This window comes from Aphelocoma coerulescens, chromosome 2, assembly GCF_041296385.1.
Source record: "Aphelocoma coerulescens isolate FSJ_1873_10779 chromosome 2, UR_Acoe_1.0, whole genome shotgun sequence".
NCBI lineage: Eukaryota > Metazoa > Chordata > Aves > Passeriformes > Corvidae > Aphelocoma > Aphelocoma coerulescens.
Window position 1 is genome coordinate 55,235,402 of NC_091015.1, and position 27,755 is coordinate 55,263,156.

Genomic DNA, 27,755 nt, shown 5'->3' on the forward strand with positions numbered 1-27,755 from the left:
CAGATAATTCTCACTAGGGCAAGGGTTCAGAATAAAAACTTGACAGTGCGTGAACCACCCAGAAGAAGAAAACTTGAAGAATTTCAACAATCTGATGTAGTTAGGCTTCAGAGAGTGTAAAAGTATTGCCAAATTTCTGATTTATTATTACAAATGACTTCTTAAGTTATGAAATTAACAAAAAAAGACTTTTTTTAAAGCAACTTTTCTGTTGGTTTAACTATTAAAAAGATTATTTGTAGAACATAATGAAATATTGTTACCCACATAGCTGATGATGATAAGTTCTGGAATTTATATACATTGCTAATAACTTGGGTTGATTTTATTCAAGTAAGGTCATGCAATTTCTACAGAGATCCTTCAAAGTTTGTGTTTTCATAACTGAGTTTTTAAACAGCCTGACTTGCTCCTGGAATTGGAAGCATGTGATTTTACAGGAAACTGTGGAAAAATCTTCAACAGATAGAAGGAAAATATTAAAATCTTTTCTTTGATGATAGTTAGCAGATTCTTAAAATACATTAAAGAAACGGTCATGGCTTTCTGTGTAAAAAAAAAAAAAAAAAAAGTGAAAAAGCTTGCAGATGAAATTCCTAGAAAATAAAAATTATTTATCTGCAGGCATGAGTTTGATTCTACAACACAAAGATATTTTTGTTTTGTAATTACATGTAATTTCATCCATTATCATGGTAGACTAATATCAGGATTTTAATTTTCCAAACCCAGTAATGTATTATTTAGCATATGGATGTGGATAAATTCCACTGATTTTTACCACAGTCCATCCTTACTGGTATTTGACAATTTTGTCTGTCTATCATAACCAAAGGAAAAAATAACATGATGGAAAGAACAAATCCATTTGAAGTGAATCAACTTTAGCTTGTTAGTTTCAACATGTTGTGTGGAAGCTCTAAAGAGAGAGAAAGGAACTGTAGCTGTCCTTTTAAAATTTTGTACTAAATGTCATGGTATGAATGACAAGCTTACCATGAATATTGTTGATTTTTTTCACCATTTCTTCTTCTGAATTTCTTTTTCTTCTTCGATTTGTCTAATCTGATCTAAGTGGTGTTTTCAGATGAGTTTTTATGAATGCTCTTTTTGTTGTGGAGAGATGCCCTAATGATGATGTGTTTGGCTTTAACTGGATGTAAAATTTGTAGGAGAATCTTTTTATACAACAAAACATTTTACTTATGAAGAATGCCTGTCAATTTTGGATGTTTTGGCATTGTTTCATTTTGGCCTTTTTTTCTTACAACTTCAGCTGGAACCTTGGTTGCCATTAAGTTACTTCTAAGCACAATCCTTAAAATGACCCGTTGACTTTCCTGTCTTTTGAATTCATGCTTGTGCAGTAAGAGCTTGTGTTGTTTTGAAAGTATCTACCCATATATGGAAATAATTTTTCTTTGTTTCATTTTGACTTTCAAACGTGGAAGGTATTTAGAATTAGGTCATTGTATTAAAAAAACCTTAGAGTAGTTATTTCCATAAATGTCTTGTATTTCTGTCCAGTGCTGACCATTAAACTGTTGAACTTAAGCTGTTTTATACATTTCAAAGAATAAGGATTTACGTTACAAACTGATGAAATATTTTAAAATCTTAACTGTTATACTAACTTAAATCTAATGTTACTTGCATCAGTCTGGACGACATAAGTGATTAAACATAACGTGTTTTGGCTCAGTTTAATAGTAACAAAAAGCTGATACTTATATGTAAACTTTGATTGTGATCTCTGTTGTACTTCTGATAGAAAAATGACTGTATGACAGAGGTTGCATCATAGTTAGCTTGAAGAAGCAACCAGAAGAGAAATGATTAAGAAGGGATAGAAAAAGAATGGACTGTGCTGAGCTGTATGTAATTGGCAGAACCAGTTCTTTGCAATTCTGGCAGTATGAACAGGCCTAAACTTCTTTTCTATGTGGTATTGGAGAGATGTATTTAGGTTTTGCTTTTCTTTCTTGTAGTAAAGGGAGGCATTTCTCTCTGAGCACAATAAAATGAATACTTATTTTCTGTCTTCATCAAAATCTGTTCCCTTGACCCTCTTGTTAGGAAGAGATAATGTACTGTCTGCTAGTTCTAGGTCATTTTCAGGACCCTGTGTGTAATAAAATTCTTGCAGCTTTCTGAATGTGCTCATGCTCTCAGTTATTCAGTTGGTATGTTAATTGTCCCTTTACATCAACTCTTTACTCGTTGTTACTTTAGGAACTATGTATTTCCTGTTCAGATTTTTCATTTTCCGATACATTTAGTATGTTAGAAAACAGAAGTGCTTTTCAGAAAAATGCAAATAGCCTAGAGCTGTACTTCCAGACTGTTAAGAGAAGGTTATGTAATTCCTCATGGTTTTTAAGACTTTAATTTGTATAACTTTTTTTTTGCATGTATGAATCGGCATTAGGTTTTGTATCATGGATATCAGTGAGTTTGTAGCATTCTTTACCTTGCATGTTGATAGTCCTGGGAATCGTCTGGTAACATATTTTAATCAAGCCACATGTAATGGTCTATACATAAAACTTTGATATACCTCCTAATGCAGAGAAATTTGCTGAAGATTAGACTGTTAGAGAATCTTTCTTTGTTTAACATATTCCCTATCAAATTATTTAGATGAAAGTGCCGTGAGATGTGTGGTGTGTTATTTTGGAGGTAGTTATTCATCATAAGTATATTGGCATATACATGTGAGGACAAAAGTTTAAAAATACCTTACAGTCTCTGAAGATCATGGATATTATGTGTAAAATCTTGTTACAGAATGCATCTAAATCCTTTTTCATATGTAAATCAGAAACTCAGAATGAGATCCAGGTTTAAGCTGTCTGTAGAAATCTAATAAAATCGTGAAGCTTCTTTGGAAGTTTCCAAAATCATATGCATTGCTATTTTTTCTTTACACTAGTAGATGTAGATATGTAACTTTGAGACTTGATGATGTTGAAATTGTATTATTTTTAGAAATATAGTTGAATGTTTCTTAAAGGAGAACTGATTTGCTTTTGCTTTTTTCTTTTTCTTCCAGATGTTTTGCCTGAATCTGAAAAACAGAAAGATGTAACTGTCACAGCAGAAGTTTCACCTGATTTGGATGAAGAATCTGTATGTACCTGTTAAAAAAGGAGATTACTCTGAGAACATTGGTTTCACATGAGTAAATAATGATTGATCATGCATAGTGATTATTATTTATATTTGTGGGACTGAGCTTCATGGCCCTTAGTTTTATATCAATTAGAACCCACTTTTATTAAAGATTTTAACTAGAATTACTAAAATTATTTATCTTCTGTCTGGGGACCTTTAGATTCTTGGCTGAGCAAACATAAGTGAGCAAGAACTTAGGATCTGGATTAACTTTGTAGTGGTGAGAAGTTCTACTGGTGAGCAGTTGTTAACATTGGGGGAAACAGTAGAAGAACCCTCGGATCTTTCAAAGACAGAATACTCAAACCACTCAAGCTGCATTGTAAGAAATAATCTTTCTCCAAGCTGTCATTCAATATTCTTTGGTGTTGCAGCCTAATTAGTTTATTCATGTTGTATACGTATGTAGTTTACAAAAATTATTCAAATTAAGATTTGGGAGAGCTTATATTGTCTTTTAAGACTCTTCAAACATTTCAGAACATACTAGGACATCTATTATTAGCCATTTCTGGCCACTAATTTCTGGAAAACTAATTTTCCACAGCTACTTACTGTTTAAAAAATACACAAGGATATTATTCTTTGATAAATGGACCTCTCTAAAATGTGTGCTAGTGTCCTAGCACTTGTCTGTTGGAAAAAGAACAGTCTGACATGGTCTTGGCTAGCTGCAATAATCTTTCACAACGCTTAGAACTGTTAGGTTCACAGAATGCTCTAATGCTGCTGTGCTCATTTGCTCAACCTTCTAGATGCAACTGGTCTGTTTCATATGTAAGTAACTCAGTCTATCAGTCAAACCACAGTCTTGAATCTTTATCTGCCCACGTATCTTAGTTTCCTGTGTGGTCAGCTTTTCTGTGGGTTCTTTCAGTAGCTGCCTAGGAAAGAAAAATCTGATAAGATACTTTGTGGGGAAGGATCAATAAGCAAGTGTAGGAATGATTTTAGGGCTTCTGCAGTTACCTTGGAAACGACAGGATTTCCGATGCTACTCCTGCACTTGTGAAAAGATTGAAATTGCAATGTGTGTGATAGAAGCAAAGAGGATATAGACATATTGATTAGATAAGCAAGTGGAGGACCATTCTGTTATTTAACACCACCTCCTGTGTGTGGCCTCTGATCCAGGAAATCCAGGTGATTTCTGAAAGCTGAGTATGGTAAGGGTTCTATATCTTTATACCCCTTCTATTGTTTCACAATCAACCACTGGTTGCCAGAGAGCATGACAAGCCAGTATGAAAGTGTCTGTCTTCTTTTAGCTGAAGAAGGTGCACAATGTACAAATGAAAGTCCTACTTCTAGAACCCTGAAAGCCTATTATCTTCCTGACTTCTTAGGAACTTTGGCCCTTATACTGTTTTTAATTTACTCTTTTATAATGAGACGGTGTAAGTTCAAGTCAGTAATTTGGTATTATAGCAGAAGTGAGAGTAATGTTTCTTTATAATAGTTTAAATGGGAACATTTTCTGTAACTGTACTGACTGACCTGTTTAAAAATGAAATATAAGCATAAAATAAAATTAAAAATAGACCACAAGGTCAAGATAAATTTTGAAGTAGAAGGAATTGCCTACTGCAATAGAAATTAGCAGGAGTATCAAAGTGCCTGCTAGAATATTCTTTTGAAGTTTCAGGTATATTTCTGATTATAAGATAGTGTGTGATGATTTTATAGTACATGCTATACTGTGTATATAATATATTGACAGATTGGAAGTTACCTTTCCCTACTGAATAGCAGAAGGTATTTCCAGAATTTGAATAAATATACAGTGAAAAGTAGTGTGCCAAACAAAACAGTTTCAAATATTCATATATACATCAGAGTGTATTAGTTTCTTATATATACAACATTCATGACCTTTTGCTATCCTTTTTGCAGGCAATTTCAAACAGAGACTTTACATTTTCAGAAGGAACTCAGAAATTTATTTTGTGTATTTTAATCTGTCATAGTCCTTTAATGTTAATTCTGTATTTACCAAGTTGATGGCCGGAGAGTAATATTGCTTTTATTGTGTTTTCTCATTCATGTGGAACATTGAATTTACTCTGTTTTCATCTTTTTCTCCACAGCAAGCCATTGACAGTGAGGTAAAAGCAGGGGCAGTACCGTCAGTCACAGTAAAGGTACTGTGCCTAACTCAAACAGTAGCATTTGAATAGTGGTGGCAAATTGTAACAAGCCTGTCACTTTCTGTGTATTTCACTTAGAACATGAAAATGAGTGAAGTTTGAAATGCAATATATACTTAATTTTTTTCTCCTTAGTATGACAAGGTGTCATTCTAGCAAGCCTTCTGCTCCAGTCAGAAATTGATTGCAGTTTTATTTTTGATAGGCTTACCAATAAGCAGACACAGAAACATTATTAGGATGGAATGAAGTAGTTTTTGATGTCATGAGAATATTTTTTCCAACGGCAATAAATGTTTGGTTACTCAAATGGAAAGTTTATAATCTTCAGCTGCCTTTTTAGTTGTCAATAAACAAAAATAGACTTTCTTTTGTAAAAAGACTTACATAGCTTTAGCTATTCAAAAAGAAAACTAGGAAAATCTAACTAGAAAATTTCAGTTTGTCATGAGACCTGGTGCCTGTAACTGATTGTAAAGAAAGTGTGTGTTTGCGTGTGCAAGTGTAGGTTTTCCTCAATATTGCCTAAAAAGGATAATGATTTTTATTTCTGACTTTAGGATGATCTTCTAAGAATATCAATGGAGTCTCCTGTTTGAGAACCTTACAAGTTTTCTTTCTGTCTTGAGTGAAAAAGCTGATGTTTGAACCAGATCCCCTCAAACTAGTGTGGTTTACTTGTACTTGGTCCAACATCTTTCCCTGCATTATTAGTGCTAAAAATGATACAGGATAAAACCATTATTCTGATAAAGTCAGTGATAATTTTATCAAGTAAACTATATATTTATATATTTCATAAGATTTTTAATGGAAAGACTATTAATTGACCATTCTGTTTTCTTGTTTATGCATCTTGTACCTTTTAGTGAAACAAAAATAGTAAATGTGGGAGTTACCATGCCTTCAATTTTTTCTAGAATCTTTTTACGTGATAAGTTCCTATAACTGGTATATTGTTAAATCTAAATCAATGTTGATGTTAATTATGTTAAAGTAGTCAAAGTTCCTAAGACTTGAGTGATTTTATGAGTAATAGTATTCTAAACTGATTTAACCTGGCTGTAGTGAGCTCCTTGGTAGGGCAGCAATGCAAAATAGATGATGTTAGATATATGGTCTCTGTCTATGCAGACCATATTCAGATCTCAGTCACCATGATACTTTCATTTTAGATATGAGTTAGGGACACAGTTTTGATATCCACTGGTTTTGCAGTGAAATAACTGTGTCCAATAGAAGCAATGAGGACCACTCTTTATGTTTAGCTGAGCTCTCAGTATCTGGAGTTGTTGTGCCGAGTACCCTGTATATTGATTTCTTTATTTTGTTTGCAGTAAAAAAATCAAATAAAACTTGAAGTTATTCAGAAGACTGTGCATTGCTGTTTGCAGTTAAAGGAAGTGATTTCTTTGGTTATCTTCGATTTTATTCTTCTTGGGGTTTTTTTCTGCTATAGTCATCTAAAAAATGCAAAATTTTATATTTGTTTGTGTTAGAATGAATGCTCATGCCACTTGCATGGTATTAACCCTTCAATTAATTCTTCAGCTTTACTTTATTTTGGGTTAAAATGACAAAGAACATGAGAAATCCTCTCAGGTTTTTGTAATCTTCAAGTTACTGTATATCATTATTGGATGTGAGTAAATAAGTATTGTAAAATGAAAATATTGGGGTTTTGAAGTTGAAATTTTAAGTTCTTAAGCATTGTTGCTTCAGTGGTCTTTTCAGAGTTTTTGTATCTTTCTGTTGGTTATGGACTTTTTTTTTTCTGCTGTAGAGATTAGTTAGTTGCTTTCTTTAAATACTTCTGTATGTCTCTTGATCTAGATAACAATCCAGAGCAGAGTGACTGCGCAGAAGCCAAACCTGGCAGTGTGTGTGCAAGCTCCATTAGCAGTGACCTGTGACCAGTTTGTCTTTGGTGATTTAGGTAAATTATGGCAGTATCATCACAGCTGTTGTATTCTATTACTTTTTCTGAGGTTGGAAAAGGTATAGTCCAGCTTCCAGTGAGTGCATTGTTGCAGATATACAGCAGTTAAAGCAATTACAAATTTGCCTTGCCTGCACTCCACAGCTTCTAGACACTGCTTGGTGGAGGAAGATGGAATAGAAACGAATGGAGCTGTTTCCTTGGTTGTGATATGATGTGTGACAGGTGAAGAGAGGCAGGGTGGCAGCTTCATGATGGAGGCAAAAAATGCCCCAATTGTTCCACAGTACTTCTGCTGAGTTATTTTGTTTTGCTGACATTTCTGTCTGTGTACAAACGGCAGTCTTGATCTACAAACAGGCACAGTAAGTTTGTCTGCTGGGGGTCAGTTTAGCATCTGTTCTCAACTTAGGGAGAGAACATTTAGGGATCCTAGCCTTTTTCTAACTCCGTTGGTAAGACTGCAGATGGGATTGCCTTTAAGACTATGTGGAGCTGAAGATCAGACAAGTGTGCCTGCTGCTTCAGTTATATTATCCATGTTTAGTGTGCTGAATTGTTTTATAGGTTATGCTTCAATATGCTTTGAGGCCCTAGTTTGCCTTTTCGAAATTAAGGATAAAAAAAAAGCACATACAGTGATTTGATAAAGGTGAACTAGTGGAAACTATCATAATTTAGTAGAATAATTACCAAAGTGCTAGAAATTCTGTTGCTTTCATTTGGATGCTGCTATTACTTGATTTAATTTTGTATTATTTTTAGAACCAGATTCATCTGAAACTGTGGTCCTGTCTGTCTTTTTGAAGGAGAATTGTTGTCCATCAGAGCTAGAAGGAACTTGTATGGTTTCATATAATATACCAACAGGTAAGCCACTGGAGACTTGAAAGTGATTTGCCTTTTCTTTGAGGCCTTTTCCCTTATGTATTTCTTATAAATGTTCTTTAGAAATATACTGGAGGCAGAAGTAATTGAAGACATAATTTTTATCTAATCTTCAGTTTTAGTTAATGTTTTATGTTGCATCAACCTATGTAATTGGTCTTACAGAGGTAAAATCATGAGCTTATTTCTTGGGAAACAGCTGTAACAGATTTCTCACTCTGTCCTATCAATTTGCTTCTGTTCTGCTCCTTAAGGGACCACCTCTTGGAGTGAGAAGTTGATTACATCTTTATGACTATTCACCCTTCAGGTTTGCCAACCAATGTGACGATAATGCCTCCCCATAGAGAATGAGATCTGAATAAGCACTGGGAGTGATTATTTCTCACTTCCTTTTTACAAGATGAACATACTCATTCCAAACAAATAAACTAACCCAAAGAAATAGAAACCAAGGCATTATTTTATGATGTTTTAATGTCCTAGTGATAGAATATGTAAATTTTTCCTGTTATCCATGACCAATGATTGATTAGCTTAGTGTTCTACACACACACTTGTGAATGTGTCAGGCTACTGAGAAGCTCTATGTAGGCAGAGCTTCCATGTTAAATGCTGCATAAACTAGTTAAAGCTGTCAGTATTGCTTGGCTTTGCTCCTGCACCTCCTCCCCTGTTGTGGTCTCACAGTCACCAGTTGTTTCTCAGCCGGATTTGCTGATTTGGTTCACTGTGCAAAGACAGAGCTGTGCCAGCACAAATGGAGTAGATTGGCATCAAAGAAGTGCATGTGAACTTAGGGCTTCTGTGAAAGGTGGTGATCTTGAGTACCTTATCCTATATCAGCACTTTTATGTTAGCATTTTGTTTGTAACAGTTCACACTTGAAACATTGTGCTTATGATGGTAGTCTAGGCTCTGCGATGACTGAAATGTTTATTTCTAGAAAAATAATGAAACTCATGTTTCTAAAGAAAAGGACGCCCTCCCTTTTTCTTGAGAGCCTGCACGAGCAGCTTGTACAACCTCTGTCCTGTGGTTCTGACTGTGTATTCCTTGTGAATGAGATGCTGTGCATTCATAACTGTCCAAATTTGTGATGTGGCCTTAGCCAGGTTTTGTGGTATGGCTGAATAGGTAGCACACTAGTGAATGTCTTGGATCCTCTGATTTTGAAAGCTTGGTGTTTTTTTTTTATTTTGCTGGTCTTGTTTCTGTAATTTCTCTTTGTAAAACCATAAAATGAATGTGTTATTTCTTTCAGGTAATACTAATAAAACTTGCACTTGTATTTTAGATATTAAGTGCATGTTGCAGGCCTTTTGATTAGGGAAGTAAGAAAACCTTGCGTCTTGAGTGTGTTTGATGGTTTATATGCAATAAAAAAAAAAGAACAAGCAGATATGACATCTAACAGAATTATAGAAACTGAAAAATAAATTTTAAAAACTATCTTTGGTGGTTGGATTTGGAAGAAGTAAAGGAACATAATTTGGGTTAGGGCTAGGATCTGCTAATTTTTTTCATATTTATTTAAATTTTTCATCTGAGATAATTCTGTGGAATTACATACAAATACTAATATTACTTGGCAGTTAAATTCTTAAGTATAATAGACTAGTAAACAAACTTTAAGTGCTTTTGTGACTTTATTTTATCTGAACAGAGACTGTTTCCTCTTCAGTTTTTTAAGATGTCCATATTTGTGGCCAAATCACTTTTCAGTCTGTCTCTGTGGGATTCATACAGCTGAAGCTTAATGAGTCAGTCACTTGGATGGGGTTGCACTATTGATGAATGTGGTCTCATGTCTTTTTTTTGGCTAGTTTTATGTCTTTATGTATTGTCTACTTAACAAATGTGGCCTAAGTTCTTAAAGCCCTGTTACATTTCTTTTTTTTTTTTAAATCTGAGTAATATCTTGTATTTTTTTTTCCCCTTTTGTCCTGTTGCTGGTCATATGGCAGAGCTCAATCCTGAAGGTGAGTGAATGCGAAAAATGCAAAGTTTTATGAGTGGCAGTGTATGCGGAATAAAACAGATTTGGAAGGGAGCTGTTATTTTGCCTATTATTTCTATAAGATCTTATTATTCTTGGTTTGTTGCTATGAAGGTGTGGATATAGGAAAAGAAAATCATAAGGACATTTCTTCATGAAGCATATTGCACTTTCTCACATGTAACATGGGAGTTTTGCAAAGTATTAAGTTCCTTGTACATTGAGATTGGAAATTGAAAACATTTATTCTTATATCTGTTTTTCTCCCAGTTTTAGCAGTTAGGTGGCTAAATTATATCTTTGGTGCAACTGAAACAGCTATTAAGCATTTATGCTGTTTGGGCTGAGTAGCTCTGAGAATGATGTCACAACATGTCTTCATTCCAATTCCTATTGGAAACATCTTATTCAAGACTAAAAGACTGCTTTCTGTCTGAGAATACCAGCAGTACAAAACTTAGCTGAGATTGTGGTAGATACAATTCTTGGAAAATGTACAATTGAGAGACAAAACAAGACTGCAAAATTAGCTTATGTATATGTAGACTAAAAAGAGAGAAGAGTAGTTTTGCAGTGTAGCTGTAGATGTGTTGAAAAGGTGCAGTGCTTGTAGAAGATATTTTATGAACTTTTAAAAATAAATATTTTAAGTACACTTTACTTCACATTTTGGAAAGGTAAAAAAGTTGATTGTCCTAGATTTAGAGATCAACTGGAAGGGAGTTTTCAGTTTTGCAGTTTTCTGAAACAGAAGTTATAGGTGTATGTATATTTGAGTCTTATTCTTCAATACTTATGTTCTTTCGCGCTTACTAAGAGGAGTAAAAATTAGCATATAGATAACTGTTAATGGTTCCCTTCCTTTTCTGGTTGACTGATATTTCAGCAGGCCTTGAGGTGTTTTACAGGAAATAGATGCTTGAACTGTCTCAATAAGATACTGCTCTGGGCAAGAATAACTATTAACCTGTGGCACGTTTCTGCTACACGAAGTAATTAAAAAAAATAATTATCAATAAACTATATAAAAATAAGTGTATATAGTTTGAAAAAATACCATTCTAAAAATAGAGATTGGGCTTTTATTTTAACAAATATCTAAACAAGATGAAAATCTTATGCTGAGGAGGATATTGCTGAGCACAGTAAACTTTGTAGAATTATCTTTGACAAGATCTTTTTGGGTTACTATGGAGTGCACTGGACTACATAAATTCAGGGTCATCAATACTGGAAGAAATATGAATTCCCTGAATATTTAACATCCTAAATTGGGAGTTCTGAATTTTAATACTTTTTGTCATGCACATTAATGTTTCAAATATGATTGAATGAATGCATGAGGAATTTGGAAATGAAATAGTATCTACAGGGCATGTGACTGTTTTATTACTTTTATCAGGTAAGGGCATAGTATGCCTTTAAATACTAGTACCTTATGAGATATGTTAGACATCATCTGTTTTGTTTCAGATAATAGGAGAATCCAAATTTTTATTTCCACTTTTTTTTTTTTTATTACAGTGGTAAAATTGTGTATCACACAAAGTATCACAACTCTGAATGAAGTGAGATGTGTTGCTAGATGTAACATCAATGGGTTGAGGAAGTTCTGACTCCCACACATGGCTACTGCTTTATGTTTCCTTACTACCACTTAAAATTCTGAAATACTCTGAAACATTTCCCAGGAAGAGTTTTCACTGTAGTGATAAATTTTTTGGCCTTTTTTGTTTGTTTTTCTTACATGTAGTTGTTTTGGATTAATTGTCTAGAAATCTCCCCAGTCTCCTCCAAAAGCTGGAAAATATTTGATTTCGTTTTGATTTTACCCTTGTCTGAAATATTGAAAAGTTATGTTTATGATGAGGCAGACTGACAACAGACTATGTAGAAAAAGCTGAAACAACAAGAAAAATGTCTTAAGTATAAAAATATAAAAATAAATATAAAAATATATCAGAATATTTTTGCCTACTTTTGCAACACTAATTTTTTTCCTGTTGATAAGTCTCCATATCTGAGTTCAATATTAAGATGTTTGTGTTATGTTGTCATCAAGAAAAATTTTACTTTTCCCATCTGATGATGAAGATACAGTTGAATTAACAATACTGAAAGATCCTGGGTTTATTTTCAAGTATTCCTTTAGGAATTTTCCTTGGAACCTGGAGATACCCTAATGTTGAAAACCTGTCTTCAGTTTGAATGAATTTTCTGCTCACTTTTCTCTGATTTTATATTTTACAAGCAGCTACAGAATAGTTACTTGGAGGCATTATCAGCCAGCCAAAACAGCTAGTGAATTGACAGGGAAGAATCTGTGCCTTAGGGTAGCATTTTTTCCCTGAGATGAGTCTTAGAAGTAATTTTTTCATTGGAAGAGATCTGAGAGCAAGCAAACAAAATTACTAGCAAAAAAAGGTTGCTTGGATGGCTATTGAATGTTTGAGCTCAATTTTTATACTCTTTTTATATGCCTCTGGGTAGCTATCAGTTTCATTACTTTTTTGACAGTAACTTAATTTATTGTTTCTAAAAATCTATTTTGTTAAACAAGGTTTTCCTGTAGCCACTTCAGCAAAAAAATTGTCCTTAAGCCCCTCCTAATCTGTCTGCTCAAAAGAGCAAGTACTCTGTATTTCATAGCAATGAGCACTTTTGCATTTTGCATAGAACATACCAGGCAATTGCTGACATGCCAGCAATTTTAAACAATATTTATATCTGAGAAAATTTTTGACACATTCAAATGTGTTTTCTAAATGTATGTTAAACCTTCTTCTTTTCTCCTGCACCATTCTGATGAAATTGCTTGTGATGGTAGATCCCAATACTCAGGGCAGGAGCCAGTTTGTTCAACAGTTCTGTTTTATTATGATGCAATAAGCTGAAAGATAGAATTTAATATACACTTGGGTAATAACCTCTATTGGATACATTCTTTTTCCAAACCACAAACCTTGGACTGATAATATGAAGGTTGCAGAGATGTTATTTAAGAGTATATAAAAAAATAGTAAATATGCTCATAAAAAGCATTTAGTTTGTGACATTCCTGATGAAAATGTTGATGCTTCAATTCTGTATTTGAAGCATTGGGAGTAATCACACAGCTGTTGTTTATGTTAAAGTGGTATTGTTTGTCTAGAGCTTTAAATAAAACTAATCTTCATTGCATGTTAATTAGTGTAAATACAGTATGCAGTAGTTTTGTTAATAACTCTTTCTTTTCCATGCATATAAAAATGGGCACTTTAGAAGGTAAATGAAAGTATTCAAATTTAAGGATATTTTAGGTGGAAATCTTAAAAAAATTTAGAATTTTAGAATGCATGGTTTTCATGCATTCCTTAATCACATTAAATATCTTGTTATACCTCTTTGAGGACAGTGGCATGAAGTATCCTGTATTCAGAATGTGGAAATGAAAAATGAATCTGTGTTCTTTCATTTTAGGAATACCGAGAGTTGCACAGTGTAACTTCAGTCTGCCTTTGAAGTTAATTTGCTTTCCAGCTCAACCTTCAAAAGCAGCAAACCACAAGCTAACTATTGATACCAACAAACCTCCTGTCACTTTTGTCACCATTTTTCCTGGTAGGTTTTTAAATATGAAATGTGTTAGAAGCTCCCAACAGGAATTGTATGTCCATGTGAAGTAATGAGGTAATTAAAAAAGCTCATGTTAGTATATTAAAAAATGTGTTTTGAAAGAAATGATGGCATAGTATTTCAATAATAATACACCTGAAGTAGTATACCTGCCTCTGGTAAAACTGAAGATTACTTTACATGGTATAGATCTAAATTTTATGTATGCAGACAATAATTTTACATAAAATATCTTAAGCAGTATTGTTATGGGGAAAACATGGGCATTCATTTAAAAAAAAAGCTGGGCAGGGCAATGCAGAAGTGTTAAATGCTGTATTTAAGGGATACAGTTGCTTTGGAGGATGACTTGTGGAGTATTTGATATGTTGGTCTGAAGCTGATCATATTTAATTATTTCAGTAGCCTTCTTGGACCAAAAAGAGGACTTGAACATAGTGTTATTTTCTGACATGCAAACCCAAAGTGTGTTCTCTATTCAGCATTATATTAAAATAGCATGAAGGAGAAGTTCAGTTCCACTTAGGACTGGAAGAAGAAGAATGAAATTGAGTACTATAAACTGTAATGTTATAAAAATAATTTTTGCTGTAATTATGTGCTCATAATTTGAGCAGAGGAAGTGGAAGTTACCACAGGAATACTCTGTCTTACAATATGTTGTGATCATAAGCAAACAAATAAAAATTAAGAATACATTACACAAAATGTTTCCATGCAGGAATCTATATCATGTTACTGTGCACTGGCAAACGGTGTGCTGGTTGCTGATATTAAATAAAATATAATGTATATAACTCAAAAGTGTAGAAAAATGCTATCTAGAGATTTCAAGGAGAGAATTAAAAGAAAGTGACTCATTTAGCTTAATAATGCACAGGCAAAATAAATATAGTACAGCTGACTCCAGTAAATATTTTGTGGCTATATCATGGGTCTAGATGATCATATTAGCGCAAGAAGAAATTAATAAACAGGGCTTATAAAGAATGTGAGTAAATTCAGTCTGGCAGTGATTAAGTTTTAGAACTTCAGATGACTAAGGTGCTGGAACAGTTTGCTAAGAACTGTATGGGCCAACAACTTTACTATTGTATTTTTAAGGAGTAGCCACATCTCTCTTTTAAAGCTTGTATAGTATGTTTGTCTGAGAACAGTGAGGCAGGCTTTGTTGGTGTGTTGTTGTGGTTTTTTTTTTGGTAGCATGATTCTCTTCCCTTTAAGGGTAAATATAACTTTTCTCTCAACTGCATGTGCTCTGTAATACTTGAAACATAGCAGCTTTTTTCTTAAGGGTTTGTATTTTGAGTTTTTAATAATGGGCTTCCATTACAGCTAAGAAATAATGCTTTCAGAACAGCACATTGTATTTCATTTTTAACCTAGAGATGCATTGTTGAGAATACAACACAAAACATAGGACAAAGAAGGCATTAAAGTGTTAGGATTTCTGTTCATTCCATTTACAGTGATTAAAAAAAAAGTATGCTGTTTATGATGTGATTTGTGAACAAACTTTGAATTATTGGTGAATGCAATAAAAGTTGTATCTCTTCTCCTCCCTGTTTTGTCTTATTTTAAGGAGAAGTACTGGGAGTAGTGGTGACAAAGAATAGTTTTTAAAATATGGTATTCTAAAATTAAACCTTTTAAATTGGTATAATCCACTACATGGAATGAAAAGAAAGGTGAAAATGGATGGACTTTGCAGAGTAGCTAGTTTTAGCAAGCTGGATGTTTGTATTGCTCTGTGCTGACAGCTTAAACAAGAGTGGGCTTAAGCATTTTAATGATAATTTCTGCAAAAGCTTTGCATAAATATCTGAATTAAAGGTGACCTTGCACCTGGTAAAAGGTGGTGATTTTTGGGCTCTATGCTAATTGTGGTTCTTTTTAGAATGGACAGACTGAACCTCTGGGAAACCAACCTTTTGTTTTCAGGCTGGGGAACAGAAGCAGTGTGTGGCTCACATTCCACCTGTGAATGAATGAAGGGTGTACCAAACTGCTGATATTTGTTACTTTTAAACCCTAAGAAGGGAAACAATCTCATTCACCTGCTTGTGCAAAGATTGATATAGTCCTGGCTATGGATTGAGGTTTGCCAAATGCCAGTGTCAAATTTACAGAAAACGGTATTTAACTTTCTTTTTCAGACTTTGTTGATCCATCTGAGGGTGACCAGGCAAATGCTCTGGGATTTGAGTTTTTAACTGGTTCAAAAACCACTCTTCTTGCTTCAAAAACATCACGTAAGTTCTAACACTATTAGAGTAAAAGAAGCCTGATCATCAGTTAGAATATGTTCAAAATGAGAATGTGGATCATACAAAGGATAATCAGTGTTTGCAAATTAACACAGGAGCTTCAAAGTGTTAACTGATGGTTTCTTACCTCCCCTCAAGTACAAAATTGTGTAACAAAACAAAAAGTCATATTCAAAATATAGTACACTGCAGTGGCAGTTCTCTGAAGAAATTGGATTTTCTTAAAGTTTTTAGAAATATTTTTATTCATAAGCTAATACAGTCATTATAATAATGGAAAAAAGGTCATCTTTTCTCAAAGGAATTCCAACATCTGTGTTTGGAATTAGTCACCTACTGAAATTTTTGAAAGGGATTAAAAAGCAAGTTTCTAACTTTCCACTGACTTTCAGTAATCCTTGACTTAAATTAGGCACCAGACCATACTTGCTTCTCTACATCTGGGTAAATGCCCATCTCTTACCGTTAGATGCCTGTATATCTTTTTAAGAGATTATGGATTCAAGATCCTTCTTATTATGTTTACAGAGTGTATGAACATACACGCAGATATGCTATTAGCTGGTCCAGTATCTCTTGTACTATAGAGCAATTTGTGAATTAAATAGTCCTGTTTCAGCCACCTGAATTTGTGCTCTTTGAAAGAGATTAGTTCTCTTAATTTTCAAGAGTATGGTCGTGCTCTGTACAACTGCTCAACTTGCTAAACTCTTTCTTGTCATGTGCCTTGGAACCAAATCAGTTCAATTGTGTTTAGCATTTTCCATGCCAGCAGAGCACAAAGTCTTCATTTAATACAGCAGACTACAGATTGAAAAGCTAGAAAAGCGATTGTGCACTGCAGAGGGTTCAGTTGGAACACTCTGTGAATGCTTTGTGGAAACTGCTTTGAGTGAAAAATCACGATTTGGTTTGTCAATGTGAAGTTTTTTCAACACAGAGATAATAGTGCTTACTGTTTTCAGAAATCCGTGTTTGTGACGGGCTATATAAATATTGATGGGGTCATCTGTGAGCTATGAGATAATATTTAATACCTTTTCTAATGTAATCATATATGTTAAAACCAGAAACCATCTGGAGAGCAACTTTTATTGTACCAAGAATTGTTTTACATTTCTAAGGATCAAATCCATCTGTATTGGTTTTTTGTATGCACTATTTACATGCTGTTTAAGTGTTACTTTGTTTTTAGTATTTCTTTGAATAGTAGGTCTTAAACAGTTTTAAATAAACTAGATATGCAATGATAATTTTTAAAAACTAAACAATTGAAAGGATTTCTAAATAACTTTTTCCTGGATTACAGTTTTAATCTTTGATTTGGACTTTGTTTTGCGTACTTGCTAAATCTGATTGCTGTAAGGACAAATTTGTGTCTATGTAATGAATATATTTTAGTTTCTACTGAGGGCCATAGCTTTTAATCTCATACCCCTACCCCCAATCTTCAATCTTTTCCTCTCAGGTTTGTTTATTCACCAGCTAGGAATGACGCTTGCAGTCTTAGAATAAACTTTCCCACACTGCTTTACTTGTGAAGTTAACTTTACAAAGGAGCTTCACAATATCTGTTTCTCTTAGGGTGGCTACTCATTTACTGTGTATGAGAATCCTAACTTTAGAAAACAAATGAGTGGTATGATGTCACTTTCTATGTTAGCAGCCAGTTTCCAGCATCCACTTCATGCATTGGGTTGGTTAGAAAAGGTCTTAGGGGAAATTTACTTATTTGAACTGCTACCTAAATAAAGCTTATTTAAAGATAAATATTTGTAAAAAATAAGTCAAGCATAATTCAGAATATTTTTATGAACAGAGACTATTGATAATACAAAACCATTGTTTGGTAGAATGTCATGATGCTAAAATGATTGTGCTTGACTGAACAGATATTCTGTGGAACTAATGAATGTAGATGAAATGATAAATTATTTGGTAGGTACTTACTCTGGTATGTAACACTGAGCTTATACTTTGTAAAAGTGCTTATGTAGCATTATAATTGAGGAAATCTTCTTCAAAAAGAAACCTGTATGTGTAGATAAATTTTGACTAGAAGTAATGATGTTTCAGAAAAGTAAAAGAAGATTTTAAGATCAAGCCTTATTTCTGGTTTTCCATGAAAGGAGTTTATCATGGACAATGGAAGAAGGCCTCTTTTTTCCAATATTCCTTATCAAATGGACCTTAAGTTCTGAATGAGGAGAGCTGCAAGGTCCTCAGGGTCAGCTGGGTTTCACTGCTGAAGCTGCAAACAGGAGCAATATCTGTTTTCATGTTAGTTTTAAATTGTATTAGCTAATCCATTTTGAAGTGTAGTAATTGAAGATATTACTTCAACTCAAGACTGCTGCAAAGAAGCTCAGCCTGAAGTACATCTTGACAGAAAAATCTATATTATACAGTAGCTTGCACCAGCTAGATTAAGACTTTATGGTGGATTTTTTGGCTGAAATTTTTAAAAGTGTCTTTTAATGACAGTGTAATGAAGACTTGACTGCTAACTGTGGGTGGGTTTTTTTCTTCTGATGTGGGTTTCGTAGCTGAGAAAGGAACTGAATCTTTGAAACCTCCTATTGGCAGAGCAACCATTCCTAATGCAGGTTGTGCTATTTGGACAGCCTGTTGTAGTGTGAAAAGACCTTGTGACCTATTTAATCTGTTGGTGCCCCTCAGTTTCCTGCTTTTCTGATTGAGAATTTTCTGAAAATCTGTTACAATTTTCTATAATGGAGCTTATTTTAACAAAAAGCTAATACTAGCTGGTTAACCATCATAAAAGCATGGGATGAACAGAAGCACAGTTCTTTCTCTCTTTTTTTTTTTTACTGTATTTCTGTTTCAACCACGTGTTTAGTTTAACTACAGATTCTCAGTTTTATAACATTTCTAAATCTAATTTGTCGTTTTTGAGAGTTGGAAGATCATGTAAAGCAAATGATTGCAATGGTCTCTGCTCAGGCCATGGTAAAATTAGATTGTGTTTGTATTGACCAACAAACAGTGTATGGAAACTAAATGTGCGTTTTGGAGGAAATTAGTTTTGTCCATTTTAAACCATTAATGTATTAGATATGTCAATTATAAATAGAATGACTGTTGATTTGGCCTGAAAACATCTGAGCTAATTTCCGTCAAGGAAAAATCACTTAAGACAAAGTATGATGATACATCCCAGTAAGTCCAGCCATTACATTGTGAGTGTTTAAAAAATGGATATTAGGTTGAATGCTATCTTTAGCAGATGGTGTTCTTTTCTTTAACAAGCATGTTTTTAAATAAAATTTGCTTCTTTCCTGTTACACTGTAAACAGAATTTGTCATTCTGTATTCAGTGAAATACGTATCCTGGGAATGATGCCAGTGGTAATGTCAAACAAACTTGAATTACTAATGTTGAGAAAATTTAAAATAAGCGCATTCAAGTTTAAAAGAAGTCTGCTTAATTTGATTTACTGTGGACCTTTTTAACAAGGGCAAAAAAAAAGAGAATGATTTTGTGTTAAATCCTCATAGCTGCATTTCTATCTATCCTCTTTTTGTTAGTTATTGGCAGATGTGTAATGAAAGGATGTTAGGAACTTATGTTTGAAAATGCTTTATCTGAAAAAATTAACATTAAAAGGCTGCTATGATTTTCCACAATGTTTTTCTCAACATTTATCAGTTAATATTAGTTACTTCTGTTAATTAAACTAGTATTAATATTAGGTAATTCTGATTTCCTAGAAGCTGGAGAGAGGATTATACAAATGTGAACTAGAAGTAAAATCTCACTCCACTAGCCTGCTATTTTGAAAGTCACTAAAATCTGATAAGTTAAATGAATTTGCTGGGACAGATAACACTAAGAGGATTTGGTTTTTCACTTCAGTATATATTAACACTTTTCATTTCTACACTAAGCCATTTTTACACAGTTGTAGTATGTAGATGGATAAGAATCACTTTCTACTAATTTTAGTTGTATTTAGAGTGAAGCACAGCACTATCAATAAAATACAAGTGTTTCTTTAACACTACTGAATGTACACATCTTAAGAAAATCTCATGTAGACTTTGGATGCAGTTAACAAGTTCAATTTGCGTGTTAGTTAAACTGTTGTACTGTGAATTTATGTGTCTGAAAACTGTGTTTATTAGTCTTGTATTTGTTCTTGTACTCAAAGAACGATACAGGATTCAGAGTGATCATTTGGAAGACCTTTGGCTGGTAACAAAAGAGCTTATACACCGACTAGAAGTACATTTCAAGAAGCAAACCTGCAAGGATTTTGCTTGTACCTTTTCTGGTTCAATTCCCCTGCAAGAATATTTTGAACTAATTGATCGACATTTTGAGGTATGTTACATAATACATGAATTGCTAATGGTCTGCTAGTTTAAAATTGTATGTTAGTGCAATGATTAATCAGATTTTACCTATAGTATCACAGGCATTTGGCTTTCAGAAAATAGAAAGTTGTATCTAAGGGAAAGTCCCATCAGATTTTAAAAAAACTGCCCTTGTAGAAGTAGCATTGGAGGCTCAAGGAGGTTTGCCAGACCAGAAATCAGAGAAATGTAATTACTTTTTCCTGTTTGGCTGTGCAGGTGACTGAAAAATCTCCAATGGTTCAGCTAGCTTGTAGAAATAGCTAATAAAGTAAAATATATGCATTCTTTCCCCCACACCTTTCCAATAAAAAAAGAAAAAGAGTATAGCTATTTGAAAATTTCTATTAAACTCATGTATTGGGCAAAAGCAGCAACATATGTATGCAAAAATGAGAAATACTATTGGATGTTCTTTCATGCTGCTAAATTTTCTGTGAGGTGGAGCCATCACCACACAGAAAGATGGAAGTTGTCACTGGGATTTTCTGGGATTTTTTGAGTGGTCAGCTTAGATCCTGGTCTATAGCTCAAGCTCTCGAGTAGTTATTCTATTGTCTTTCAACTAATTTGAAAGTAAAAAATGCTAATGTTTCTTAAGTGACTGATATTGTAGAAATACCTTAAACCTGGGCTTCTGTAGATTGTATAACAAGCTTAAATACACTGAAGTTTGAAATACAGGTGTGATTTCTGGGATGCTAATTTAGACTCTTACTATGTTGCAGCTGGCTCTTTTGAAATTTCTGTAATTTGAAATTTTACCGTAATTATCTGGTCTAAAAAATGTCAAATGATCTATTAAAGGCATTCTTATGCTTCCATTCCTGTTAGTTTGGGAAGCTTAGGAGAATATTCTCTCTCTTTTGGGAAGCTTAGGAGAATATTATCTGAGTTGTCCCTTACTGAGATGTCCCTTTTTTCCTACTACTTCTAGTAAAAATTCATAGTATTTCTGTTTCCCTTAGCACCCTTGAACTGTTTTTCGTAATCATGTACTGAGAGAATGACATTTGCAAATTTTAAAATATAATATGGTATGTAAATTTTAGAAACTTACTTTTTCTGTTCATTTTGGGGCAATTTTGCTTGCATTTGGAAAGCTGTGTGTCATGCCCTTTCTTCTGCTAGCTATAGCATGTCAGCTGTACAGAGATATCACAGCTTTTTCAAAGACTCATCTTTAGTAATTTTTATTTTAGAGGCATATACTGGAAAGTGGTGATTAAAAGAAAAAATAGGAATTTTTGTTATCTAGGCACTTGATGTACAATGTTCAATGTTTTGTGAACACTTCAAGGAATTTTGTTGCTGTAGATAATCAGTATACATAAAGGCAAAAAGGATTTAACTTCAGAAAAAGACAATCATTCAAACAGTACAGAATTCAGTACTTCTATTCATGCTAAGGGAATAACCATTTACCTTCTACTGCAATGAATATCAAGTCCAATACACTGTACATGTGTCATAAATAGCACACCAAATCAAGAAGAAGCCTTCATGTCTTGGTAGCGAAATTTCATTCTTGTTCATAGGCTTCTTGATGAGATATTTATGTATTTCAGAGGTTATTATGGCTGTTGACAATTAGTTTTGATTTCAGTGGCAAATGATAATTCTTGAAAGTGTTAAGCTCTACAAGGAGTGGGAAGTATGAAACTGGCATAAATGACATCATATTTGAGTATTACACTCTGTCTCAAAAATTTTCCTATCCTTCTCCCATTTCATTTGGAATGTGCATACATAAATGTATATGACCCTTAACCTGAATTCTTGAAAACCCTTAAATTGCAGCTACGTTTGAATGCTGAGAAGTTTCAGGAGCTGTTATCTGAAAGGGCTGTACAGTTTCGAGCTATTGAGCGGCGACTGCTGACACGATTCAAAGACAAAACTCCAGCTCCCCTTCAACATCTGGACACCTTGCTAGAAGGAACATTCAGAGAGGTCAGTACAGTTTGATTATGAGCCTAGCCTTTCTTTATCTTGTTGGTAAAACCTAGCTTAAAGCATATAAGCTATGCTTTCCTGGTTACATTTACCATCCAAGAGACCAGGAAGCAGTAATTTGTTTAACCTAATAGTCCCTGTAACTTTCCAGATGATTTGCAATAGTTTTATTTAATCTGTGACCACAAAATCTTTACTCCCGGGTCATACCAGCTTGACAGCACATCATTCTTTCCTAACTGATGTTGATAGTGTAAATATTTTATAGTTCATGTGAAAATATTTTATAGTTCATAGCTTGTGTAAATATTTTATGGTACACTGTAAACTGGTGGAATGGTTTGGCTGGTGTAACATTCACAACAAAATTGTCTGAGACTGACCATGTCCTTCCTATGGGGATTTATGTTCTAATCATTTCAGAATGTGATAGCTGCAGAAGAACAGTGTTAAAAAAAATCCTTCCCAAAGCATCCCCATGCTGGACAAAGAATAAACTAGTTTTTCTTCCTGCCTCAGCTCTGCATTGCTTTAGAATGACTTTTTCATGATATGTCCCCTTTATTAAAAAGTTATTGTATGTGCTTTTTTGTGCTTTTATTTTGGAGGATCTGATTTTACTTTCTGACGTGCCTTGTTTGACAAGCTGAGTCACAATTAGAGTCCTTACTGGATAAAAGACTTACCTTTGTCCAGTGTTGTATATCACAACAACTAGAATCCAAAGGTGTTAAGGAAAAGTATTTCCCCATTTCCCCCTACTGTTTCATCTAAGAAAACGTTTCTTTAAGTTGGAGAAAACTCTTTCCATGTATGCTTACATGTAAGTCAGATTTGCTTTTATTCCAGTCTGTACTGAGTTCACAGTAACATTCCACTCTTTGCTGAGTTCACATGGGATGATTTAAGTTTGAAGGTGGGGATTTTCAGGTTGTTTTAATAAATACTAGGTATTATGGTAGATGGGTTATTCTTTAATGCTTTGAAATGGCATGACTAAATGAGCCTGAAAAATTAATGTAAGTGAATTTCTTGGGTCTGCTTTTGCTTTGTAGAAGTTTCTGCTTTAAACTTGAACAACCAGGATGTGCTTGACAGTTTTCTTATGCAGTTGATTTGAAAGCTGAATTCTGAGAATATGGCAAAAGTCAGGTTGTTGAAATAGATGCATATTGCCAAAGCTTATTTTTTAATGTCTGTCAAACCAACATTAGGTGGGTGCTTTTCTTAACATTGCCGTTGTAGGCTTTTTGAATTGGAATGGGTGTAGTTGAAGGAAGAATGAGGAAAAAGATTTCTTTTCAAAGAACAAATGTTTACATATTTTCATAATTGTTTAAACTTGGTAGATTTCTTGGTAGATTTCCTTTGTAATTTCTTTTCTTTGTGGGAATCCCCTTCCAACAAAGAAATGTTGTTATCGTTACTATAAACAAAGTGTAGTAAAATGGTGATTGCCATAGATACCTCAGTGCTGCATGTGTTGTTTTGAAAGTGAGAGCTGTGGTAGGGTTTAATATTGACTCTTCTGTGAGGATGAAATGAAATTGCCCAATGTTGCATTTTCTGTACTAGAAAAGACTTTGTATTTTTAAAATTCAGTATCGTATTCTGTCTTTATTTGAACAAGTATGTTTAATGCAAATAGTTGAGGTATTCAAAATATGATAAATGTGTTTTCTGAAAAGGAATAATGAGGCTGGGTAAATATGAGCAGAATGAAGTCTCAGTCCAAAAAATCTTTTAAGCATGTAGCTTTTTGACATTGAAGTAAATATGCCTTTTATTTTCTTAATAATCATCTGAAAATCCCATCTCCTCTCTTATGTTAAATATTTTTATATTGAGAAAAAATTGCCTTGTTTTAATCTCTCATTTTTCACTAAAGTAATTGTTATGTACAAAGCTAAGCATGGTTTTGTTACTTTTTACATTGTGTTTTGTACTCAGAAGGGAAATGTCTGTATTTTGGTTTTGTAGGGTATTCCAAACCTTTTCATCTAGAACAGAAAGGGGTTTTCAGTTAGTGAGTGTGTGATTTTATTAGTCTTTTTAACACAGAATCTCCAGGAATTGGGCACTGTATGAATTACATTCTTAGTAGAATAACTATTATGGTGTAGTGGTTTTTTTTTTTTTAATTGACGCTTTAGTAATAAAACCTCTGCAAATCCACAGGGATATAAAGATACCTCTTATTGGTGCCTGTATTTCCTCACATCAGAACAGTTATACAGCTGTTTTTATGTTTTTATGAACAACCTTTTAACTACAAATCAAATAATGAATATTCAACTCATGTAGTTTCATTGCCTTGGTGTGATAAATACCTACCTTAAACATGTTCTGTACAGTTTCTTTGCCCACCTGCAAATTGTTACATATTTCTGAACTGATTCAAATTTTACAACTAAAGTAGATTGTAAATGTTAATTTTCAGTTTTTCTCTTCAAGTAACAATTGTGTTTGTGTGGTATGTAGGTAGATGTACAATGTATGTCAAAGTTATAGACGTCAAACTGGACAAAATTAATCAAGCTGCATTGTATTCCCTGGTAAAAAGCATTTCTAGTTATGAAGTAAATTTTTGCATTAATCCTTGTACAGTACCAACAAGGCAGGCTGTATTTAGTGCCCCAATAAAATTACTGGTTGGTCTCTTATAAGGAAACTTGAGCTTTACTTTCCATCTTGACAATAATGAAATGTGTAAGCAGGCATCAGTGAATACTTTTGGTTTTATAGGCCTGTTTAACATTTTCTTCTAGAATTTGACTTTCTGAAGTAATATTTTAGATCTAAATAGATTGAAGTGAGTATTAACAACAGTTAACAAATAGTGACATCAGGTGTTCCATTCTGGAAGGAAATGGAAAGCTAGTAGTCTTGTACACTTGAAATAGGAAATGTTATTCTTATGATCTTTAAGGAGGATTTGTAGGAAGGTGCTATGAAAATAATGGAAAAATCAATTAGCAATAGATGCTATTTATATGCCTATGAATTTCTTGATCTCCTAAAAAAAGTTTAGCAGTGCAGTTGGACCTGCTACTAACACTTGGTCTAAGAAAGGATTTTAATTAGATACATTTAAAAGCAGTTGAATGGTACTTGAGATTCCATATATGTTTTGTAGTTTAAAGGACTTCAAATATGAAATGAGATTGCAGCAAGTTTTATGGTAGCTGTTGTAAACAGCATGTACTTTGTATAATGCTCCCCTGCTAGAGACATGTTATTGCTTGAAAGTGCAGTTTAGTGATCTTTTATGTCTGCAGTGTGTTTTCTGTCATAATAGAAAAAAATATTCATAGTTTGGCAATAGCTGCAGGTTCTTGCCCTGAAATCATAATTTTCATGCATTGACTCTGGCAAACATTACTTGGATTTCTAGGTACAAACTGGAATTAATAAGTGTCATAAAAATGAGATGCTTCAATTTCTTATTTCAACCCACATGGATTTTATCCTACTGAATATAAGCAATACTAGCTGTAAGCTGTGTTTAACCCTGTTTGGAAGCCTACCACAGTTACATTCTTTTGGGGAAGGAGGAGGATGAATTTTAAATATGGGGTGGAGTCCTCCTGGGGCACTAACTGTTCTTTAACCAATTTTAAATACTTAAAACATGAATCTGAGACAAGATTGAGCAGTTCCAATTTACAAAAAAGAATGTAACTACAAAGCAAGCACTTCTACCTTGCATTGCTTCATGATTTGTCTTGCTTTTTCTGACATTTTGCAATACAAACAGGTTTTCCCTATATCCTCACACTTCCAACATATATAGTGTAGTTCCCTTCCTGTTCTTTGATGGCATTATTGTGCAGCAGCTCAGATTTCCCCATGTTCTGAGGTCTCTTAATCCCCACCCTATAAAACCACTGACTTTCTTGTGCTTTCTAATGATGAGATCTTATCTTTTACCCTTGCCCCCAGCACCACTCTGGCAGTTTCTTACTTGTGCACTGTCAAGCCAGTGCACGAGTTGGTGCTGACTGGCAGCAGCCACCTACCCAGAGAAGTTGAATGATGCCCTCTGTCTCAGGAGAAATAGTTAAGTAGTGTATCTCCCCTCCCAGTCTGCTAATTAAAAAAAACTTAGGAACTGAATGATTTCTGGCTCTTCATGTTACTGTAAAATTTTGTGTGGTCATTGGAAATGACAATTACTAGAAATGGACTTCCGGAACAAATCTGACATAAATAGCCAGCACAGTTCCATAACCTTAGACATCTAGTCTTAAGAACTATGTATTTTCCAAGCTGGGTCTTTTTTTATGATCAGTCATACATTTTAGCTTTTTCTTCAGGTACTTTATAAATGTGAAACCATCTTCTATTAGTGAAAGGACCTAGCACACTTTTCTAACCAGGACTAATTAATGCTGAAAATTTGCTTCCTTTATCTTCTCCTAATGCAGCTATTCTTCTGTGTTCATCTTATTTATATTGGTATTGAATAACCACTCAGAAATACTTGGCTGTAAGGAGTAATAAGGTGATTTTCAATGTGATTTCCTGATCCTACTCAGTAAGCAACTGGAAGTTGTCCAGAATATTCTGCTGTATTTAGTACATGGTTTGTATTTATCTTGACTTATCTTGGTCTTGCATCTTGTATGTTCTGTATGTGAATTGCATCTTGAAGAGATAAATGCACATGGGAATATTTCACCTAAAAACTCTTCTTGAAACAAAGGGAAAAGCTTCCATATAGTCTTTCTGATCTCAAGAGGTGCTCATAGGTTTTTCTTTTAAGGTAGTAGGAAATAACACAATTCCTACAGTTTTTGGTTTTTTTTTTTTCAGTGTAACTTCCCTCATCTGTTCTCCCTTCTGGAGAACATTTTACCATCAGTCTGTTAGAAGTTGTCAATTGCTCCCAGGTGGAGACACCGTGACTCCTCATTTAGAATAAAGAAGGCAATTCCATCAGGAGGATCCATTTTAATTCTTTACATGGCAGTAAACTGTATAGGAACGTGCTGCCTGTCACTGAGAAAACTTTATCCACATGTAAAGGTAGCCATTTTCCTTGAGGTCTGTGATGTGAGCTGTCCCTTGCCTATACAGTCCTGGATGTTAGCTGGGGATCTTGGAGCATTCAGTAGAGACTTCTGAAGAAACAAATGAATTTTTGCAAAGGATTTGGAAGCCAGATGTCTTTAAATGAATGCACCAGTTCTTTTAATTAGTAACATTACAGGAGTTGTCCTTCCTCTTTCTTATGGAAGTGTTTTGAAGAAAGGTGCATATATTTTCAGAACTTTGTGAACTTCATTAGGCAGCTGTTTCTTTGACATAGTCTAATTTAAACAGAAAGATGGACTTTTTCATGGTTTTGAGATGAAATTTAAGCAACTGCGCTATGAATGACAGCTGCAAAA

General features: G+C 33.9%; 1 protein-coding gene across 17 annotated transcripts in view; it reads left to right on the forward strand.

Moving 5' to 3' along the window:
- The window catches only part of BBS9 (Bardet-Biedl syndrome 9), a 288,845-nt gene that overhangs the window by 55,273 nt on the left and 205,817 nt on the right, over positions 1-27,755 (forward strand). For 15 of the 17 annotated variants that reach the window (XR_011149049.1, XM_069007583.1, XM_069007584.1 and 12 more), the window contains 9 exons: positions 3,053-3,129; positions 5,262-5,315; positions 7,155-7,257; positions 8,026-8,130; positions 10,116-10,130; positions 13,607-13,747; positions 15,919-16,014; positions 20,202-20,374; positions 22,207-22,359. Coding sequence is in view for 16 of the 17 variants with exons in the window: in XM_069007583.1 (XP_068863684.1) it covers positions 3,053-3,129; positions 5,262-5,315; positions 7,155-7,257; positions 8,026-8,130; positions 10,116-10,130; positions 13,607-13,747; positions 15,919-16,014; positions 20,202-20,374; positions 22,207-22,359 (917 nt within the window). In the remaining variant the exon portion in view is untranslated. Of the gene's footprint in view, positions 1-3,052; positions 3,130-5,261; positions 5,316-7,154; positions 7,258-8,025; positions 8,131-10,115; positions 10,131-13,606; positions 13,748-15,918; positions 16,015-20,201; positions 20,375-22,206; positions 22,360-22,785; positions 22,972-27,755 lie in introns of those variants that run through there. The other 2 variants (XM_069007591.1, XM_069007576.1) reach the window with 2 other exon arrangements.